This window comes from Balaenoptera musculus, chromosome 3, assembly GCF_009873245.2.
Source record: "Balaenoptera musculus isolate JJ_BM4_2016_0621 chromosome 3, mBalMus1.pri.v3, whole genome shotgun sequence".
Taxonomy (NCBI): domain Eukaryota; kingdom Metazoa; phylum Chordata; class Mammalia; order Artiodactyla; family Balaenopteridae; genus Balaenoptera; species Balaenoptera musculus.
Window position 1 is genome coordinate 75,869,076 of NC_045787.1, and position 20,556 is coordinate 75,889,631.

At 38.9% G+C, this 20,556-nt stretch overlaps 1 protein-coding gene across 1 annotated transcript in view; it reads left to right on the top strand.

Moving 5' to 3' along the window:
- Window positions 1-10,180, top strand: part of FAM81B (family with sequence similarity 81 member B) — a 49,927-nt gene extending 39,747 nt beyond the window's left edge. The window contains exons 8-10 of the mRNA XM_036846133.1: window positions 6,255-6,390; window positions 7,988-8,183; window positions 9,891-10,180. Of these exons, the coding sequence (XP_036702028.1) occupies window positions 6,255-6,390; window positions 7,988-8,183; window positions 9,891-10,024 (466 nt within the window). The 3' untranslated portion in view covers window positions 10,025-10,180. The remainder of the gene's footprint in view (window positions 1-6,254; window positions 6,391-7,987; window positions 8,184-9,890) is intronic.
- Window positions 10,181-20,556: the final 10,376 nt, after the last annotated feature.

Here is a 20,556-nt window from a genome sequence, read left to right on the forward strand (position 1 = left end):
GTATAAACTGGAATCGTTCTCTCACTTGAAATAATGAAGTCTTAAAATTTCATTAGTATTACAGTAGGTAATAGTGAATTTATAAACGAGATTTTTCCCCCAGGCAAATACTTATAAGCTCCAGTAATTCAATTACACAATTGACTCTTTTTTTATTTAAAATTTCTCCACCGATTTTTTAAATTAAAAAGTAATATGCATTCATCGTAACAAATAAAATAAGGCAAAGATGAAAATAGAGGTCACCATTCAAGCTTCGTAATGTAATCAATGCTAACACCAGGGGTGTATCCTTCCTCACTTTCCCGCTCATTAATATAAATATGTAACAGAAAAGGGAGATTTTATGTATATACATATATAATATATATAACATACATTATATACAAAGAGAGAGCATGGGTGTTTAAAATAAATCCTATACACATTACTCAATAATTTGTTTTCTTCCAGGACATCTTGGATATCTCTCTCTAGATCAGTGAATATTTTTCTAGCATTATTTTTCACAGCTGCATAATATTTTAACTTACAGATATGTCATAATTAATTCACCCATTTATCTTATTGATGAATAGATTCTTTCCAGTTTATAGCTACCACAAACAAAAATTATTGTGTGCATATCCTTAAATTTCCTTAGATATAGGTGCTTTTATTTCTACAGGCAAGATTCTTAGGTCAGAGTTTATGTTTTTATTAATTTTTATAAATTTCTTTCTAAAAATGTTGTAGCAACTTACTCACACCAGCAACGCATGAGAAGACCTTTCTGGACATTCTCATCCACAATGGATATTCTTAATATTTGCCAATTAAAGGATAAAAAATAGCATCTCTTGTTTTCATTTGCATTCCCTTCACCCTTTGAATTTCCTTTTCTGTGAATTGCCCATTCTTACCATTTATCTTCATCACTTTCTTATCAATTGGTAGGATTCCTTCACATTAGGGATATTAACCCTTTGACTGAGCTATGTATTGCAAAGTATTTTGCTCAAAGAGAAAGTAAGGCAGGTAGGGCTCTTTTTGTTTGTTTGTTTTCTTCTTTTCAATCAGAGCACTTCTCAAAGCAAAGTGGATGGGGTATAGAATTTGCTTTACTTTTTTAAGAAACAACTGTTTCTGAACAAAGGGATTGAAAGCTTTTAATAACATTAAAGTGTAAGTTTAACTGAGCAATTTTCCCATTTAGAAACTTTAACAAATTCAAGTTTAATGGTCAACTGAACACATTTTATATTGAACTTAAAAGCCACAATACTGTCTTGGGGTTTTCTAGTGAATCTTTGGGACTTTGGCACTGATCACTAGACCTGACAAAGGAAACGCACAGGCTGTGCATCTGGACCCCTCCACTGAGCCTTCTCTTTCCAGAAGGGCCTTAGTCAGATGTTCAGCTAAGTAATGTCCTAAGCTGACAACTGAGTGCTTATAGAGCAAGAGTCTCAGCCATCATGAACTATGGCTGTCTTTCAGCAAGGGGTGGGCAGGGCAGCACTTAGCAGCCACTCCCTGGATAGCTCTTGCTGCTGACGCTGTTCAGTTGACAGTGATTTATAAGAAAAAGCATTTGGTCAATGAAGCAAATGCACAGAGTCAAACCTTACCACACGGCTTTGAAAATGCTACCACAGTAGAAAGTGGACCAGAGCAAGGACCTGTCTCGTTTATCTTTGTATCCTCCACACCCAGCACATTCAGACACAAATAGAAGCCAGTGAATGAATGTATGTTTTGAGCACCTATAATATGTAAGTTGTGTTTTGGAATATCCAAAGACATAATCATGGCCATATACAGTGGGGGAGAAAACACATAAATAAGTGACAAGTTCATAGCAGGTAAAGTAAAAGTTGAGAGGGTGTTAAATGAGATATATCAGTAGGCAGAAATAATAAATATTCATTGTCATTTTTAAATGCCTACCAATCCCTAAGTGCTCAAGATGTGCAGGTACACCCAGCTCTGCAGTCTGGGTCTTATCTTTAAAAACAAGGAAACATATAGTCATGGAAATTAAACAATTTACCCAAAGTCACATAGCTAGAAAGTCTCTGACTCTAAATCTCAGGTTATTTTTGTCAGTTTGTGATGTCTCCATCTCATAACTCCACCTACTGTAGTAAACTAACTGTGCCACAGAAATTTAGGGAAGGGAAAAATCACATGTGCTCAAAACTATGATGGTATGAGGCTATAAAGGTACTGATATTTAAACTCAAGTACAATTTACAATGAACAATTAACAAAAGTCTTCGTATCAGAGTGGAGTCGGAATTGCTTTTTAATTAGTCTCACTAATTAGAAATCACAGAACATTGAGAAGAAATTAATTTAAGATATATTGGTATAAACTTAGTAGAAAAAAAAAGTTTCTTGAAATTTATTTCTTGCTTCTGACATGAAACTAAGATTCTTAGACTCAATCTCTAAAGAAGCAATAGTACCAAGTCTAAAGCCCTTATTCAGATATGATTACAAAAAATGAAAACATCTTCTGTGTTTACAGCCCATCAAAGAGCACTAAATCTTTTTATATTCCCATTTGGTTAGAGCCACCATCTGAATTCTTGAGAGCCTGGTAATAGCAACAGTTTCCAAGAATTCAAAATGTTCACATCTTCTAAAAAAGTTCATGCAACAGATTGTTGAATGCAAGATAACTGGGTTTGAGACATAAGTGAACTGGTAAAACTAGCCCAGGATGGAGCTATGTCCTCACTTATGTATGTCATCCAGAACCAGGGAGGTCACTGGGATATTTGTTCCAAGCCCCATACTCTGCCGTCACCATTCACTCTCGCCACAGCTCTCTACCCTGGGCTCCGGTTATGTCTATAGAGCCCCGTTAAATTTTCTATTAGTTTTCTGTAACTTTCTCCCTTATAATTGAACTTGGTGTACATTTTAACCTGATTCCATTAGTATGAAAAATTTTTTTAAAAACCAGCGTTTATCTCACATTTATCCTAGCGAGGTCGCTGGTTATAATTTAAAAGTCTGACTTGTGTTTTGAGGAAAAAGGAAAGAAAAAGCTATCTATCAATCTATCTATCTATCCATCTATCTACCTAGCTACCTATCTGTATCTGACTATATCTGACTGAAGTGCTCCCATAACCACTGGTATAGGAGATTTGGGAACTAAAATGTGAGCGTCATACTAGATAAATTCATCCTATTGAGATTTTAACTGTATGTTAAAATTAACATGCAGTTGACATAATAACTGTATGTTATAATTAACAGAAAAATAATTCTTACATGGCAAATCATGTCCACTATGTTAGGAAAAAGTCTAAAGAGAGACAAAGATTTACATAAAACTCTATGTTTATCCTTTATACCTTTCAAGGAGAATGCTTTTTAAATAATGCTTTCATATTTTAATAAACTACCAGCAGACAGAATCTGACTTCTGATTGTTATCAGGAAGGTGAGTCTCCAATTGCAGGCAAAACCTTGTAATAAGAGGATCATAAGAAGTAATTCAGTCTTTATGGTTTATTTTAATTTCAGAGTTTCAATTACTGCCATGTCCTTCTAGAGACATTACCTGGGTACATTTAATGGTTCCTTGATTTTCAGAAGGATTTTAATATTTTATCAGTGATGAGAGTAAATGCTCTCATTTATTTACACAGTGAAGGTGAGCACTGAAGGACGGATTCTTGATTGTAAAGCCACCTCTTAGTTATCTGGAGATTTACTGTCCCCCTTAACCATCACTATTAATTAATTCTTCCACCAGAGACCAGGGAAGATGAAAATCAAAGATTAGGTCTCTAAATAGCTTGACAAGTCTATGATTTGTTATTTGTGAACGGCCCTAATGAAAGGTATTCAATGAAAACTAATAAATCATTTATTCAACCTCTACTTAATTGAGCACTTTCTATATTCCAGGCATTAGTCACAGCCATGAACAAAGCAAAATCCTTGCTTTCATGTGCTAGTGGAGAAGATATATATATATATATATATATATATATATATATATATATATATATATACATATCACATGATGATGAGCATTTTGGAGAAAAATAAAGAAGGGTAAAGGAATAGGGAGTGTCAGGTTGGACAAAGTTTTTTTTTTTTAATGTTGTCAAAAACAAGAAAAGCTTCTGTGATAAGGTGGTGCTTGAATATAAATCTGAATGAAATTAGGGCAGGAGCCATTATATATTCTAAAGAAGAATGTTCCAGATAGAGGTAACAGTTGGCTAAAAAGAGGTTGTCCACCTATCAGCTGGGGACTTATTTGTCTGAGAACCAACACCTGTTGTTAGCCAGCAGCACAAGTGTCTAAAAATCATGATTAGACTAAGAACAGGAAGAGTAACCAACCTCACCTTCTTCAACGTTGAGATACTCATCTGCATCAGGTATGCTTTCTAGGTGAAAAATGAAGATCGGAATTTAACTATCATACTACAACAAATATAAGTATTGGAAAAGTAACTACCTTTCCATTCCTTGATTTCACCATCCAAATCCGAGTTTCTCAACCTTGGCACTATTAGCATTTCGGCTGGATAACTCTTAGCTGTGGAGCTGCCCTGTGCCCTGTAGGATGTTTAGCAGCATTCTGGCCTCTACCCACCACAGGTCAGTAGCACCTCCTATCTGTGACAACCAAAAATGTCTGCAGACATTGCAGAGTGACCCAGAGTCTAAATAAAAATGGAAGTGGCCTCACATAACTTGTCTTTTCCAACTATTAGTCCAAACACTCTTTCAGGAGAGCTAAAGAAGCGAATACATGTACATGCAGTATATGTCCAGCATGCCTTAGGCAATTTCCAGTGATAAATATCACAGGCTAAATTAGCTGCATGTAACTTTTCCTGATCATTAGAGTAAATTATTTCAAATCACCCCACATTGTAAGGGAGTCCTGAATATTTTCAACAACAAACAACGTGCATTGTTCGTGCCAATCTAATATTTAGCCTAGTCTAAAAGGGAGTCTGAAATTAACTTCTTACCAAGAGCAAGTCACAAGCAGAAAACATATACAGAAACTACTTGCCAGTCCCCATCCCACCTCTTCTCAGTCCCGTATTTCTCAGTCATTTCAGATGAGGGTTCCCCTCTCAAACTCTCAACCACTCCACAGTGAATTTTCAAATTGCTGGTACATGATTCCAATCATTTTAATCTCTGTAATCTACCTCTGTTGTTGAAAATCCTTCATTCTCTGTTATTTAACACTCCTAGGGTGCATCAACTTGATGCCAGCGATCCCTTCCTGCACACCTTGTTATTTCTGATTTTGCCCCACATGAGTAATTCAGCATCTCTTTAAGTCCCCCCAACACCCCCAAAAGAATCCACTCACAGAGATCCATTGGTGACCATGGGGACTTTACTGAAGATTTTGCCTAAAGCAGAGATGACAGCCAAGAAGTGTCTCCCTTGGACACTCTGCTTCCCCAAATTCCTTTTGGGGCTCTCTTCTTTCTCCCCTCCCTGCTTCTCCCTCTGACTGTTCTCTCCTTTAGTAGACAATGCAAGTCCTCTCTGGCCCAGCTCCACCCCAGCCTCATAGTGGCCCTTATAGAGCAAAGATTCGGCAAACTACCGCCCTTAGCCAGTCTGCCCGTAGCTAAGAGTGGTTTTTACACTTTCTAATCACTTTTTAAAGAAAAGAGAATTATACTCATGACATGTGAATATTATATGAAATTTAAATTTCAGTGTACATAAAGTTTGATTAGACCACAGCCATGCTCATTGTTTCTTTATAAACAAGCCAGGCTAATTTGTGTCACCTGTGGCTGCTTTCCCGCGGCACTGGCAGTGGAGGGGTTGCAAAAGAGACCACATGGCCTGAAAAGCCCGAACTATTTACTATCTAACCCTTACAGAAAAAGCGTGCTAACCTCTACCATAGAGTGACACCATGCCAAGTGACTTGTCGAAGTAATTTTTCCGCACACACTCACTGCACCCTGGGCTCCGAGAGGAAGCCTGTGTGGGTGACACGGGCCTTTCTGCGCCCACGTGCTCCTGCCACTGTGTAGACTTGCATTTCGGGCTGTGCAGATGGGTGTCATCAGCAGGTGGGCTGAACGCCAGCTTGAGGCAGGGACCCAGCATGTGCTCCCTCACCCCCCCATCACCCCATAAGTGCTTGCTGGGCACATGGACCCTCATCATCTGAAAAAACTGCAGACTTTTCAATAAATTTTGGTTTTAGGTTTAAATTTACTTATTAAAATAGAGCAAACTACTTTTCCCCCTAGATTTAATTCCCTTTCAATGAGGCTATATGAGGAAATGGAGAACCATCAAAAATGGACAGAAAACCGGTCCATCAGATGTGAACAAGACCACCTCGGCCATGTAAATCAGCGTCTGAAGCTGCTGCAGGAGAAACTGGTAAGGGGTTGTGTTGCTCATGAAGTTAACAGCCGCACGGCCACTGTCTAGATGGGAGCCACGAGTCAGTCTCGAAAGCCACACTTACAAATTCAGTGACCCTCCCTGCGCCAGTCGCTGATTGCTTAGTGCTGGAATAGGAATCCAGAGGCCTGCCTTCTGGTCCTGTTTGCTACTCCCCAGCTCTGCGAACCCACACTTCTCAGAACGGGCTCTACCTGTACCAGAATAACCCAAAGAGAGTTTTTAAAAGTACAGATTCCTGGTCCCAACCCAGAGCTGAAGCATCAGACCCTCCAGGGCCTTCCCTGGGAACCTGCGCTCCCAGACAAGCTCCCTGGGTGATGCTTAGATACAATAAAGCCTGAAAACTGCCTTAAACAAGTCGTTTTACCTCTCCGGAGATCCGTTGGTAGATCAGAAGTTTATCAAAACTCCTTTTCCAGGTCAGACCTTGTAGAGACACCCCCAAGCTTTGGGGTAAGGTGACCAGGACACATAGGAAACCTATCGCAGGCTCCCTTCTCCCACGCCAGCCAGCACGCTGCTGAGCCCTGGGGGCAGCACAGGGCCGTGAGTGCCACCAGTGGCCGCCTGTCTTGCAGATGATTCAGATAAGATGTTTCTGGAACTTCAGTGGAGGGACTTTAGGCAGCCAGTAAACGACGCTCCAGTCACCCCACCTGAGTTCGTTAAAACTGACAGAAGCAGGAGTCCAAGAGAGGGAGGTAAACGTTACAGCTTTCTCACTGACAGGCTGTTGAAGCATGTGTGGTCAGAGCTGCGGCCAAGTGGGCCTGCTGGGCCTGCTCCGGATTTGGGCAGAGTCCTCCACCAGTTCTAGGCAGCCCTGGGTGACCACGGGGTCACCTGCAGGCAGAAGCCGCCCATCACAAGGAAGAGAGAGACTGGAATCCACCGTTCTTCAGGCAGGTGGGACCAGAGAGGATGAAAGGGGCCAAGTCAGTCTGCTGGTAAATTGCCTGCACAGGAGCCGGGAGGAACAAAGAAGCTAATTAGCTTCAGGCTGCCTCTGCAGCCCCCAGCCTGCTGCCCATTAGAACCACCTGGGGAGCTTTTAAATGCCATCAATTCCCGGGCTCCATCACAGACCAATTAAATCAGAATTGTGGAGGTGGGGAGGTGCCGGTAGGGGAGTTATGGGCCAGGTGATTCTAATAGACAGCCGGGTTAAGAGAAGCACTTCTACCTGAAGCCTGTCCACGTAGAGATAGGCAGCTTGAGGGAAAAAGGACGTCTAACACACAAGCATGTCCAAGGAGCCCTGGTCAAGCAGTATCTAAAACGCCTTCCTTGGCTACACTTCTTTAAACGCTAAAATTCCCAATCCTCAGGCATTTCATAAAGACCACAGCCCTTTCTTTTCTCCCATAGCATGTAGAATTCCAGAAACTACAAATGAACAAGGCCAAACGAAGGCCAAACTTACGCTTGTGAATAGCTTTAGATACAAGGGAACTTGGTTTGAATTCTCACGTTTAGCACAGAAATGCAAACTTGTTAAAAAGCATTCTCTAAGCTGAAAGTCAAATCCACAAAGGTGTTCTGAAGCTTTATCACATGATATCTTTTGTAGGATATGTCTGAAAAAATAATGGAAGAAAAATTACTGAAGCTTTCAAGCAAATTAGAGAATTTCATTAACATGCAGAAACAGGAAGCAGATCTAAACAAAGTAAAGCATATAGAAAATAAACTCTCCAAAAAGATGAACCAACTGGAAAAGCACGTCTGGGGAGAATTAGAGAAAATGCAGAATGAATATCAATCAGGTGAGCAGATACCTTTGATTAAGTAAAGAACATAAGTCCTTTCCTATCCAGTCCCTCAGGGTTTTCTACTTTGAGCTAATGGCCAGAGAGCAATCTTGTCATTAGCGAAGTGACATCCTTTGTATTTAATCCAGCTTTCCTAAATATCCCATAGAATGTCAGCATACCACCAGAAGGTGGGTAAATATGTAGATTCCCTTTCTCATTCACACTTGGCAGTGTCACAGGCTTGCCATTGCTGTGAGATTTCTTTTTTTTTTTTTTTTAACCAAGATCATAGAATCATAAAACTGTTAGACTTGGAAAGTCCTTGGAGATCATCAAGACCTGATTTGTGGGTATATCATGAAATTAGGAGCCTAAATCAAATGTCCCTCATTGAACTGCAGGTAATGAGCCTGGATAGCTGTCAAACTGGAGACCTGACCTTTAGAAGTAAGAAAGGGAGATGAATGAACAAAGGCCAGTATAATGACTGCTTTTCTTCTTAAAGAGGCTAATGGCAGCAGTGTCAAGCTGAGCTAACATCAAAGAGGATTAATTTGAAAGGCTCATCTAATTTGTCAAAGGGAAGGACGGGGGTTGGAGAGGGTGGGGGACAGGTGCTGAGGAGCAACCATCTGTCCCGAGCCACAGTTCTGAGAGAATTACCAGGAATCAGAAGGTTCCTTTATGAGAGACAGCCCCAACTCATTCCCTGTCCTCTAGCTCTCAGAAAAATTCATGGAAATGGTCTTTTATGGAGATGCCTTGGAGGTGTCTTAGAAAGATATGGTCTCAATCTGCCAGATGTTCCAAGCATATAAGGAACATTTCCTGCCTAGAAATCAGACCCTCACCACCCTTCCCCACCAACTTCCACCACCAAATCAAAAGAATGAATTATCTGGCCAGGAATCCTGCCCCAAACTTAACTGGCCATTCTTTCAGGGCCCTGCTTGCTACTTAGCTACCAGAAGTTGAATTTACTCATTCTAGTACAACCCCAGGATGAACTGAAGATCAATTAGCAATCTACATGTTTCTGCGTTTTACTAAGTGTGAGTTTAGCAAATGAGGACTCCCAACTAATGGTTTGCTCTTTTATGCCTTTAATAAAAATGTGTTGAGAAATGACTATGTGAAAGCCTCCAGTGAATAAGATATGGGCTGTACCCTATGAAACTTGAGGTCTGGTAGGCTGTGGTCATGAGTGGCTAGACGTGCATAAGAGAGATAGAAAGTGCTGGGGCCAGGGGCAGGGGACCAGTCAGCGAGGGACCATTCCTTAGGTCCTTCAAACAGGTTGCTTTCAGAGAAGGTTTAAAATCTCATCTGTGGCCTTTACCTTCAATTTGGTAACAAGAATAAAAAAAAGAGATCATCCAAATTTCTTGTCAAAGTGCATAGAAAGAAGATATTTTAAATTTCTCTCTTGAAATATAGAATTATTTCATTATGCAATATATTGGGATGGAGGGGAAGGACTTGAATTTTCACAATGAAGCCAGATATAAGTTGAAACACTGTTGCTAATGCATCTTCATGACATACAAGAAAAATAAATTATTGTACATGTTTAGACTGGTCTTAATGGAATTTAATATGCTTTGAATTAAACAATGATCAGTTATGGCAGGACTGCTGATTAGCAACTTTTGTTAAAACGTTTAAAAATTCCAATGCATTGTTTAGTCTCAGTATACCTATTTTCATATCCTCTTCTAGGATTTAAATCGATTCATGACTCTCTCAACTCCCTCCAACAAATACAGAAAACAAAGATGGATTTAGAGAAGTATAAAGTACAGAAAGACCTAAAGAAATTGCAGCGTAAGATAGTGGAACTCCAGGAAGTATAAACTTTCCAGCCATCTTCCTTTTCACCAGCCAGTGGAGTGGTTTGTTGGCAAAAGTTGGGAAGAAGAAAGCTAGTATCTCTGGGATGTTTACTGCTTCTATTTCTTACCACCTTTTTAAGGAGATGAATGTACCAGGAAACCCAATAAAGCAAAGAAGCTTTATTATGTCTTCATTAATTTATTAGTGAAAAAATTAAGGAATTTCTTTCCATACATGCATTTTATATTTTTATTTGCCCACAAATCTGAATGTTGTACATAAACGAGTGAAGTAGGCCTAGTATAATATATTAAAGAATGGCGGAAACTGTGGAAAATTGGAGACCACTTACCTGTCTAAAAATAATAGCAACTATGGAGTCCCAGTCCATTATTTACATGCATAAAATCCATTAATGCCAAAAATTTTATTTTTCAAAAGAAACCAGAAATCTGATTTTATATGAAACCATTAATAAGCATTAGCAACTAGTGTAAAATAGTTCTTAAACTGTGAGGGAATGTCTGTAGGGCAGATACAGTCAACTGAACTGTCAGACTGCAACTTCTGATCCAGAGGTTTTAGTTTTCTAACAATCCCAATATTTATAGCAAGTCTAACTTATGCACATTTAAAATATTAATTCATTGTACTCAATATGTGTCAGAATTATGAGCAAGTAAGAGTTAACGATGTGAAATAAAAGAATACAACAGTTTCCATGAAAAACATCCAACATAATTTTATCTTGGTGCTAAATTCAGAAGCACTTCAAAAGCACTAATTAGTTTCCCATAAAATTAAAATATTTCTAACTTTTGTAGATATAAATGTTAAATGGAGAGCCTGGTATTGGGCGGTAAAATCACGAAAAATAAAAACAAACTATTCATGTCTTGCACTTTGTAGAGAAATGTGTACTCTTTTACATTATTAGGGAGTCTACAAATTGGTACAATAATTTAAAGGGCAATTTGAAAACATCTATTAACATTTTAAAATGTATATAACCTTTGACCCTGGAATTCTACTGCTGGAAATATATATTGCAGGGGGGAAAGAAAATTCCAAAATGTGGAAAGATATATGAACAAGGATGCTCATTATAACATCATTTCTTATAGTAAAAAAAACTGAAAACTGCTGAATTAAAAGGAACTGATTGACTAAATTAATGATATCACCAACAAAAAATGCTATCCAACACTTAAAAAGAACACAGAAAGATATCCAAGATATGCTGTTAGGTGAATAAAGCAATGCAAAACTAAATGGATGTGATCCCACCCGTGTCAAAAATATTTTAAAATAAGTTAAAATACACTTACTACAGTATGCAAAAAAAAAAAAAGTAAGACTTTACAACAGACTAGCAGTGACTGAATTATGAAGAATTTTGTTTTCTACATTAAGCAATTATTAATGCTTTTATATTATTACAATATAAAATGTTTCCAGTAAAAATATGTTTTAAAAAACAACCACAACAACAAATATACTATGATCCTTTTAATGTGCTATTGGATTCTGTTTGCTAGTATTTTGCTGAGAATTTTTGCATCTATGTTCATCAGTGATATTGGCCTGTAGTTTTCTTTCTTTGTGACATCTTTGTCTGGTTTTGGTATCAGGGTGATGGTGGCCTCATAGAATGAGTTTGGGGGTGTTCCTCCCTCTGCTATATTTTGTAAGAGTTTGAGAAGGATAGGTGTTAGCTCTTCTGTAAGTGTTTGATAGAATTCGGCTGTGAAGCCATCTTGTCCTGGGCAGTGGCAGAGGTCAGCGTGATGTTGCAACAGCCTGAGGCGCGCTGTGTGTTCTCTCGGGGAAGTTGTCCCTGGATCACGGGACCCTGGCAGTGGCGGGCTGCGCAGGCTCCCGGGAGGGGCAGTGTGGATAGTGACCTGTGCTTGCACACAGGCTTCTTGGTGGCGGCAGCAGCAGCCTTAGCGTCTCATGCCCACCTCTGGGGTCCGCGCTGATAACCGCGGCTCGCGCCCATCTCTGGGGCTCCTTTAAGCGGCGCTCTTAATCCCCTCTCCTCGCGCACCAGGAAACAAAGAGGCAAGAAAAAGTCTCTTGCCTCTTCGGCAGGTCCAGCCTTTTTCCCGGACCCCCTCCCGGCTAGCTGTGGCGCACTAGCCCCCTTCAGGCTGTGGTCACGCCGCCAACCCCAGTCCTCTCCCTGCGATCCAACCTCCGAAGCCCGAGCCTCAGCTCCCAGCCCCGCCCGCCCCGGCGGGGGAGCAGACAAGCCTCTCGGGCTGGTGAGTGCTGCTCGGCGCCGAGCCTCCGTGCGGGAATCTCTCCGCTTTGCCCTCCGCACCCCTGTTGCTGCGCTCTCCTCCGTGGCTCCGAAGCTTACCCCCTCCGCCACCCGCAGTCTCCACCCATGAAGGGGCTTCCTAGTGTGTGCAAACCTTTCCTCCTTCACAGCTCCCTCCCACTGGTGTGGGTCCCGTCCCTATTCTTTGTCTCTGTTTTTTCTTTTCTCTTTTGCCCTACCCAGGTACGTGGGGACTTTCTTGCCTTTTGAGAGGTCTGAGGTCTTCTGCCAGCGTTCAGTAGGTGTTCTGTAGGAGTTGTTCCACATGTAGATGTATTTCTGATGTATTTGTGGGGAGGAAGGTGGTCTCCATGTCTTACTCCTCCGCCATCTTGAAGGTTGCCTCAGAAAAAAGCCAGTTCTTCTACTTTAAAAGCACTTCTTATTGTCTCTGGCGAGGTAGGCTAACAGCTACATAAACATTATGGACATTGACTGGAGGTGGGCAAGGTGCTGGTGCCAATGTGCAGTGAAGCATAACTCCTCCATAAGTTCTGGCCATCAAAAGCAAACCCAAGAGCTATAACTGTCAGGTCAAAGTCATTAGTATCCAACTACCAGATGCTTCTCCAAAAAAAGTTATGTATTACATTCACAAGGGAACCCATTCAGGGATGGACTTCAAGTGCACAGGGCCTACATGGAAGCATGGGAATGATGCTGGATAAAACCTACTCCTGCAACCCAAAACCACTCCCAAACCAAGGAACCTACATAGTCTTTATGCTCAAATTCCATTGCTTAGCACTTAAAGGCTTTTACATATTCACAACAGCAACAAAAAACCCTAAAAAGAACAAACACACACCCATGAGATTTTATGGATACCTCCTCTGCAAGGATTGGTTGATAACTAAGGAGAGCAAGGTTTTTCAAAGCCAAGAAAGTGCTAGGTACCTAAGACATAGGAGGGCCAAAAGAAAGTTGATGGAAGAGAGGTTAGAAAAGTCAAAGAAAACCAAAAGCTGGCACTTGTGATGTTATCAAAGACTAACTGAAACAATTAGTTCGCTGTGGGCCTCAATTTCTATGAAGTTCAAAATCTAACAAGAGTGGAGTATTCCTTATGACTGGATAGGTTTAAATTTGCATGTAAAGCTGGAGAAAAAATAAATTTGCAGTTAGTCCTTTGGAAGAGGTTCCCTTCCTCCTAAGGTTCTTCCTAGAATTGTGGAAGATAGTGGTACCAGGTAAATGGTAGCATCAGAATACACCTTGGAAGGATAACTGAGTCAGTCACAAAGACACATACCTTGACTCATTTACATTTCTTTGAGGTGACAGCAATTAACAAAATTTGACAATAATGTTGAAAATGATCTTGGGGGCCAAACAGTTTGCCTGAGAAAATAGACAATTTCTGAAGAGTGAATCTGAGTTCGCCTGTGCTCTCTCTCTGTAAAACGAGGATAATATCTACTGTAAAACATTATGTGAGAATAAAATGAGGTGACAGTGTAAAGAGCTTGGTACATAGTAGGCATTCACTCTACTCCTACCTGTAAGTCCCTGACTGCTGAGGCCCTGGGCGGTAGAGACTACTACCTCATAAGCATAAGAAGCTCCTCTGCTGAAGCAGTTGGTACAGTACCAGATCTTCTGCAATGCTAGATCTTACTTGGGCTTTCTTAGATGCTACTTGATGTGCACAAAAGCTTATATCTGCCTACATATTTCCCAGTGTTCATAGGTATTCACCACTGCCTAAATTTGGGTCTAGTGAGTTAATAATTTATTCTGAACCTAGTTCTTTGACAGAAAAGCCATCCAACAATATACAGAGCACTTGTTCTGAGGCACTCTAGGGCTGACCTCAGGCAATTTCAAAATATGTTTATTTCTACCTTACTGAAGCTGCTTAGGACAATATAAATTTGCCTTCTCAGCAGTGCTTTTTCTCTCTAATCTCCTTCTTTCCACACAAACTTCTGTTCCATTTGGCTTTTCTCTTATGCCGAAAGACACTTGTGTCTCAAACATAAGAGAAATTAACACTGCCAGGAATGCACATAGGCAAAAAGACCCCCATATAACTCAGTCAGCCAAGATAGAACCTGCAGTTGTCTTTTTTCCACACCACCTGATTTCTTTCTAGGCTAATTTCCAAACTTCTGAAACCAGCAAATATTCTTTACATAAAAACTATTTGTACACTATTTTCCCTTTCTTGAGCTATTAAATTGGACAGAACAATTAAGATTAGAGCTTTTAAACCAGAATATGGTGGTTTTCCAAAATAACTCCTGATCGCCTGATACTAAACTTTACAGCATTTTTTCTCCATAGAGATTAAGCAATGACCGTACTTTATACTATCAAAGGGAAGGAAATGGCATTAAAAAGGCAGAGTCTTAGAAACTCAAGTTATTTAAGCCATCTGAGAGTCAGATAATCCAACAGCATGCATATTCTACTTCATGGGTGGGCCTTCTGAATGAAGTATAACCTATTTCGCATGTAGCAGGCACACGTAATTCCATTCAATCATTCATAGGATGATTCAGAATTTAATTCCATTAAATTACTCTCAAAGCGTAGGCCTATTTTCCTTCTCAAGGTCTTAGTACCTAGAACTGATTACCCACCTTTCTACAGTTTGCAGGTGCTGCACCAAGTTTATTTCAGTGTTTTGCTTTAGCTCACTTTGGACTTGGAAAACTTTGGTGGCCTTAGAACAATAGAAATCCATTAGAAATCTAGCTCAAGGCCCTGATTTTACACATTCACATTAAAAACTAAACGCCAAGAGATAAGACTTATCCAGTCACATCCCCATTCAATATTGAAACTCAGTTTGAAATACATCACTTAGGTTTTGTGAGTATAATCCAGTGCATTTTCTTTTAAAGAGAATTAGAGAGAAGTATAATACTTAATCAGCTAATTTGGTGACACTGTGCTGTTAAGTAGAATGTCGAGTGAGAATAGTTCAGACACTATTACAGAAATGAACAGCCACATATTCCTAACAGTCAAGTACTTTTGACACTTATATTGTCACAGTAACCATTTTTAATAACTCATTATCTTTATCTGATGACCCCTTTTTTGGCAACAATTTAGATGATGATCCTCAATTCCAGTTATCTGGTGAAATTCAAATTCAAAGTATGTGTATTCATTTTAACAGTTTACACAATGAGCAATGTACTAATTTTCTACTGCTGCCCTAATAAATTACCACAAACCTAGTGGCTTAAAAACAACATAAATTTATTATCTCACAGTTCTGCAAGTCAGAGGTCCAATATGATTCTCACCAGGCTACAATCACAGCATCAGCCCGGCTGCATTCCTTTCTGGGAACTCCAAAGGAGAAAGTCTCTTGCTTTTTCCAATTTCTAGAGGCTGCTCTTATTAACATGGTTGGTGGCCCCCTTCCTCCATCTTCACAGCCAGCAAGGTAGAATCTCTCCGACCTCCCGCTGTCATGTCGCTCTCTCTGACAGGCTCTCCACTTTTAAGAACTCTTGTGATTAAACTGGGTTCACCCAGATAATCCAGGATAATCTCCCCATCTCAAGGTCCAAACCCTAAATCACATCTGCATAGTCCCTTTTGCCACGTATTCACAAATTCCAGGGGTTGGAACATGGACACCTTAGGGGACAATTATTCTGCCTACCACAAGCAGAAATAACAAGATAAGTATTTTTTCAATACCCATCTTCTCTCCAGAATAAATATAACTTAAATATGTTTTTATCATAGGTATTATATACAGGGAAATCATGTGGTAAAGCATGAAGTCCAAATGAACTTTTTTACTGATTCAAACTCATGCAAGATCATGACATACCAATTATTTCAACAGTCCAGTGATGTTATATGCAACCCAATGTTTTTTTCAATGGATACTCCAATTTTAATTATCCTTCTCCTGGTATCATTTCCCTTCACTAAAACAAATAGGTATTTGAATTCTAAGTTCAAAATACAAGAAAAAAATATTTCAAATATTTCATAACACTGTTTGTTAAAGAGATACTATTCTTAAATTTCTTACTTCAAAACATTGTGAGATCTAAAGATAATTTAGCATTTATAAAAAAAAATTATAGTTGTGTAAGGTATTTGTTTAGGTAAATCAGAATTTAAAATACATACTGCTATTCAAAAAGTTCTGACTCAGCCAAAGAAAGGAAAAACCCTTTATTAGATAGTGCGGGGACAGCTAGACACTGTGAGTGGTCTTTAGGTGCTATAGATCTTAAGTGACTATATTTTCTAAACCAAAAATGATGTATATACTCTAAACAAGGTAAAATTTCTGACTTTTTACATTATCTGTATAAAAAGTCTTAAATATATATACACATATACATGGAAAGATCACTATACTTGTATCTGATACATAAATGTATCTTTCTGAAGTAAAAAAAAAACAAAGGCAAAACAAAAAACCTCTACTGCAAATTGAAGGTCAGTTTATAACCAGCAGATGAGTGCTATGCCTTATAACAAGCAGTATGGGAGCCTGAGAAGTTTTCTATCCATTAAGACTAAAGTGGGAAAAAGGAAGACCTGTCCAGAGACAAGGGTCAACTTGGCCAAAACAAAGTTTCCACATTTTTTAATGCAAAAAATTGAAATGAATCTGCAAGACACACTGACTTGTACAAAAAATATGCTTCATTTTTGTGTTCCTATAAAATTTCCCCAAAGCAGATATCAAATTTTCTGTGGAGCAACCAAATACGTATCTTTTCATATTCATATATTACTTAACACTCAACATTTACCTAACTAATGTTTCATACTGGTTTAAATAACCACATCTTTTAATTCCCTTAATGTACAAGCTGAGTATTTCTGTCCAATCCTGCTTTGTGTAGAGTCCCAAATTAAAAGAAGTTTGTCAACTCATTTCGTAAAGTGAAAAAAGAGCATAGCCTTTAAACTAAGGTTATTTTTTTAATCCTGACCAGAAATTAATGCAAGGGACACTTCAAGAAATATGACAAGTGATCCCAAACAGACTGCACTCCAAATGTTTACTCATAAGCTAAAATGTATTTCTCCCATAGGAAATGACCATCAGATGCCAAGCTAGCCTATAAACATCTAATCAATAATAAATAATCAATTAATAATAATAATAGCAAAGGTAAATAAAAATTGGCAGAAAATGCACTATAATTCTCAAAGAAATAATGAAAATAATGAAATACTTAATATGAATGCTAAATATTGGTATGTCAGGAAATAATTTTTAATGTAATCTCTCTAATTAAACTTATGTATAAACTCTGAAAAGAAATTCCAGCCTCTTTTAAAGTTTAGAATCTGGTAACACTGATTCACCTCAAATTTTCTCTGCTTTAAGCATGCTGTTTAGCACCACTCCCCTTTACTAACTGCAATTAAATGACAATGTTTAAAACACTTAGCACAGGTCTGGCACAAAGTCAGCTCTGTATAAATTATATGGTTAGGAATGATTTGAGGATCACAGTAATTAGGGAGCATTTGAAGAGAAGGCAACAAACAAAAGAGAGGATGTATGTACGTCTATGCAAAAAAGAAGTTCCTGAGATAGTATTAACTAAGGTATTTTCCAATCTTCCTTTCTAGAAAACCTGGATCTGAGGTTCCTGGAGGCCAGAACTAGGCAATGGAGTCAAAAGGTTACTCCTTGATTATAGGCTTGGAGCAAAGGCTAGCCAAGTCCACACTGTAGGTGAAAGTGACCTTGTGAAGCAAGGTGACAGCCCAGAAAGCAAATGGGGAACAAGAACTGACTCCTAAACATGTAAGCAGACGGATGCAGCCCATTCTGGAGGTAAAGGCTGATGTGCCCTCTTGAGGAAGCAGGAGGGCAAGGGCCCCAGGACTGCACAGGCAGCCTTTTTACGGCAGCTCTTCTAAGTCTGTGGACTAGGCTGTTAAAAGCACTGAATCAGTTTGACAGTTGTGAGGACAGCAAGAAATGGGCAGAGAATGGCAAGTGCTTGATCTTATTAAAGAAAGAAGTAAAGGGCAGAATCATCATTGGATTAATCCAGTGGTTCACAAACGTGAATGGCCCAATATTAGAATTTCTCAGGCATGCCTTTAAAATGCAGAGTCCTAGCCCCCAACCTTAAAGATTCAGATTGAATAGGTCTCAATGATGATAATATTCAGCCAAATGATAATATTCAGCCAAATGTGGTGAAGTGGGATTCAATTCACCACATTTAGTTCAATAACAGTTCAATAGATTAACCTGTGGAGTAAAATTTAATTACAGAATATTATCAATTTGTATCATCTCACAAAGTAACACTGTGAAGCTGCTGGTTTAGAAAAACTACATACATAAATTATACCACCCATTTTCATACAATAAATATGCAAATGTCTGAAACATTTTAAAAACACAAATCAAAAGTAAGTGACATATAGGTTCCTCAAGTTAAAATAAAGGGTTTTTTTTTTTTTTACATCTTTATTGGAGTATAATTGCTTTACAATGGTGTGTTAGTTTCTGCTTTATAACAGTGAATCAGTTATACATATACATATATCCCCATATCTCCTCCTCTTGCATCTCCCTCCCACCCTCCCTATCCCACCCCTCTAGGTGGTCACAGAGCACCAAGCTGATCTCCCTGTGCTATGCGGTTGCTTCCCACTAGCTATCTATTTTACATTTGATAGTATATATAAGTCCATGCCACTCTCTCACTTCATCCCAGCTTACCCTTCCCCCTCCCCGTGTCCTCAAGCCCATTCTCTACATCTGCGTCTTTATTCCTGTCCTGCCCCTAGGTTCTTCATGACCTATTATTTTCTTTTTTTTAAGATTCCATATATATGTGTTAGCATACGGTATTTTTCTCTTTCTGACTTACTTCACTCTGTATGACAGACTCTAGGTCCACCCACCTCACTACAAATAACTCAATTTTGTTTCTTTTTATGGCTGAGTAATATTCCATTGTATATATGTGCCACATCTTCTTTATCCATTCATCTATCGATGGACACTTAGGTTGCTTCCATGTCCTGGCTATTCTAAATAGAGCTGCAATGAACATTGTGGTACATGACTCTTTCTGAATTATGGTTTTCTCAGGTATATGCCCAGGAGTGGGATTGCTGGGTCGTATGGTAGTTCTATTTTCAGTTTTTTAAGGAACTTCCATACTGTTCTCCATAGTGGCTGTATCAATATACATTCCCACCAACAGCGCAAGAGGGTTCCCTTTTCTCCACACCATCTCCAGCATTTATTGTTTGTAGATTTTTTGATGATGGCCATTCTGACCAGTGTGAGATGATACCTCATTGCGGTTTTGATTTGCATTTCTCTAATGATTAGTGATGTTGAGCATTCTTTCATGTGTTTGTTGGCAATCTGTATATCTTCTTTGGAGAACTGTTTAGGTCTTCTGCCCATTTTTGGATTGGGTTGTTTGTTTTTTTGATATCGAGCTGCATGAGCTGCTTGTATATTTTGGAAATTAATCCTTTGTCAGTTGCTTCATTTGCAAATATTTTCTCCCATTCTGAGGGTTGTCTTTTCGTCTTGTTTATGGTTTCCTTTGCTGTGCAAAAGCTTTTACGTTTCATTAGGTCCCATTTATTTTTGTTTTTATTTCCATTTCTCTAGGAGGTGGGTCAAAAAGGATCTTGCTGTGATTTATGTCATAGAGTGTTCTGCCTATGTTTCCCTCTAAGAGTTTTATAGTGTCAGGCCTTACATTTAGGTCTTTAATCCATTTTGAGTTTATTTTTGTGTATGGTGTTAGGGACTGGACAGATCATCCAAGATGAAAATAAATAAGGAAACACAAACTTTAAATGATACATTAAACAAGATGGACTTAATTGATATTTATAGGACATTGCATCCAAAAACAACAGAATACACTTTCTTCTCAAGTGCTCATGGAACATTCTCCAGGATAGATCATATCTTGGGTCACAAATAAAGCCTTCGTAAATTTAAGAAAATTGAAATCGTATCCAGTATCTTTTCTGACCACAATGCTATGAGACTAGATATCAATTACAGGAAAAAATCTGTAAAAAATAAAAACACATGGAGCCTAAACAATACACTACTTAATAACCAAGAGATCACTGAAGAAATCAAAGAGGAAATCAAAAAATACCTAGAAACAAATGACAATGAAAACACGATGACCCAAAACCTATGGGATGCAGCAAAAGCAGTCCTAAGAGGGAAGTTTATAGTAATACAATCCTACCTTAAGAAACAAGAAACATCTCAAATAA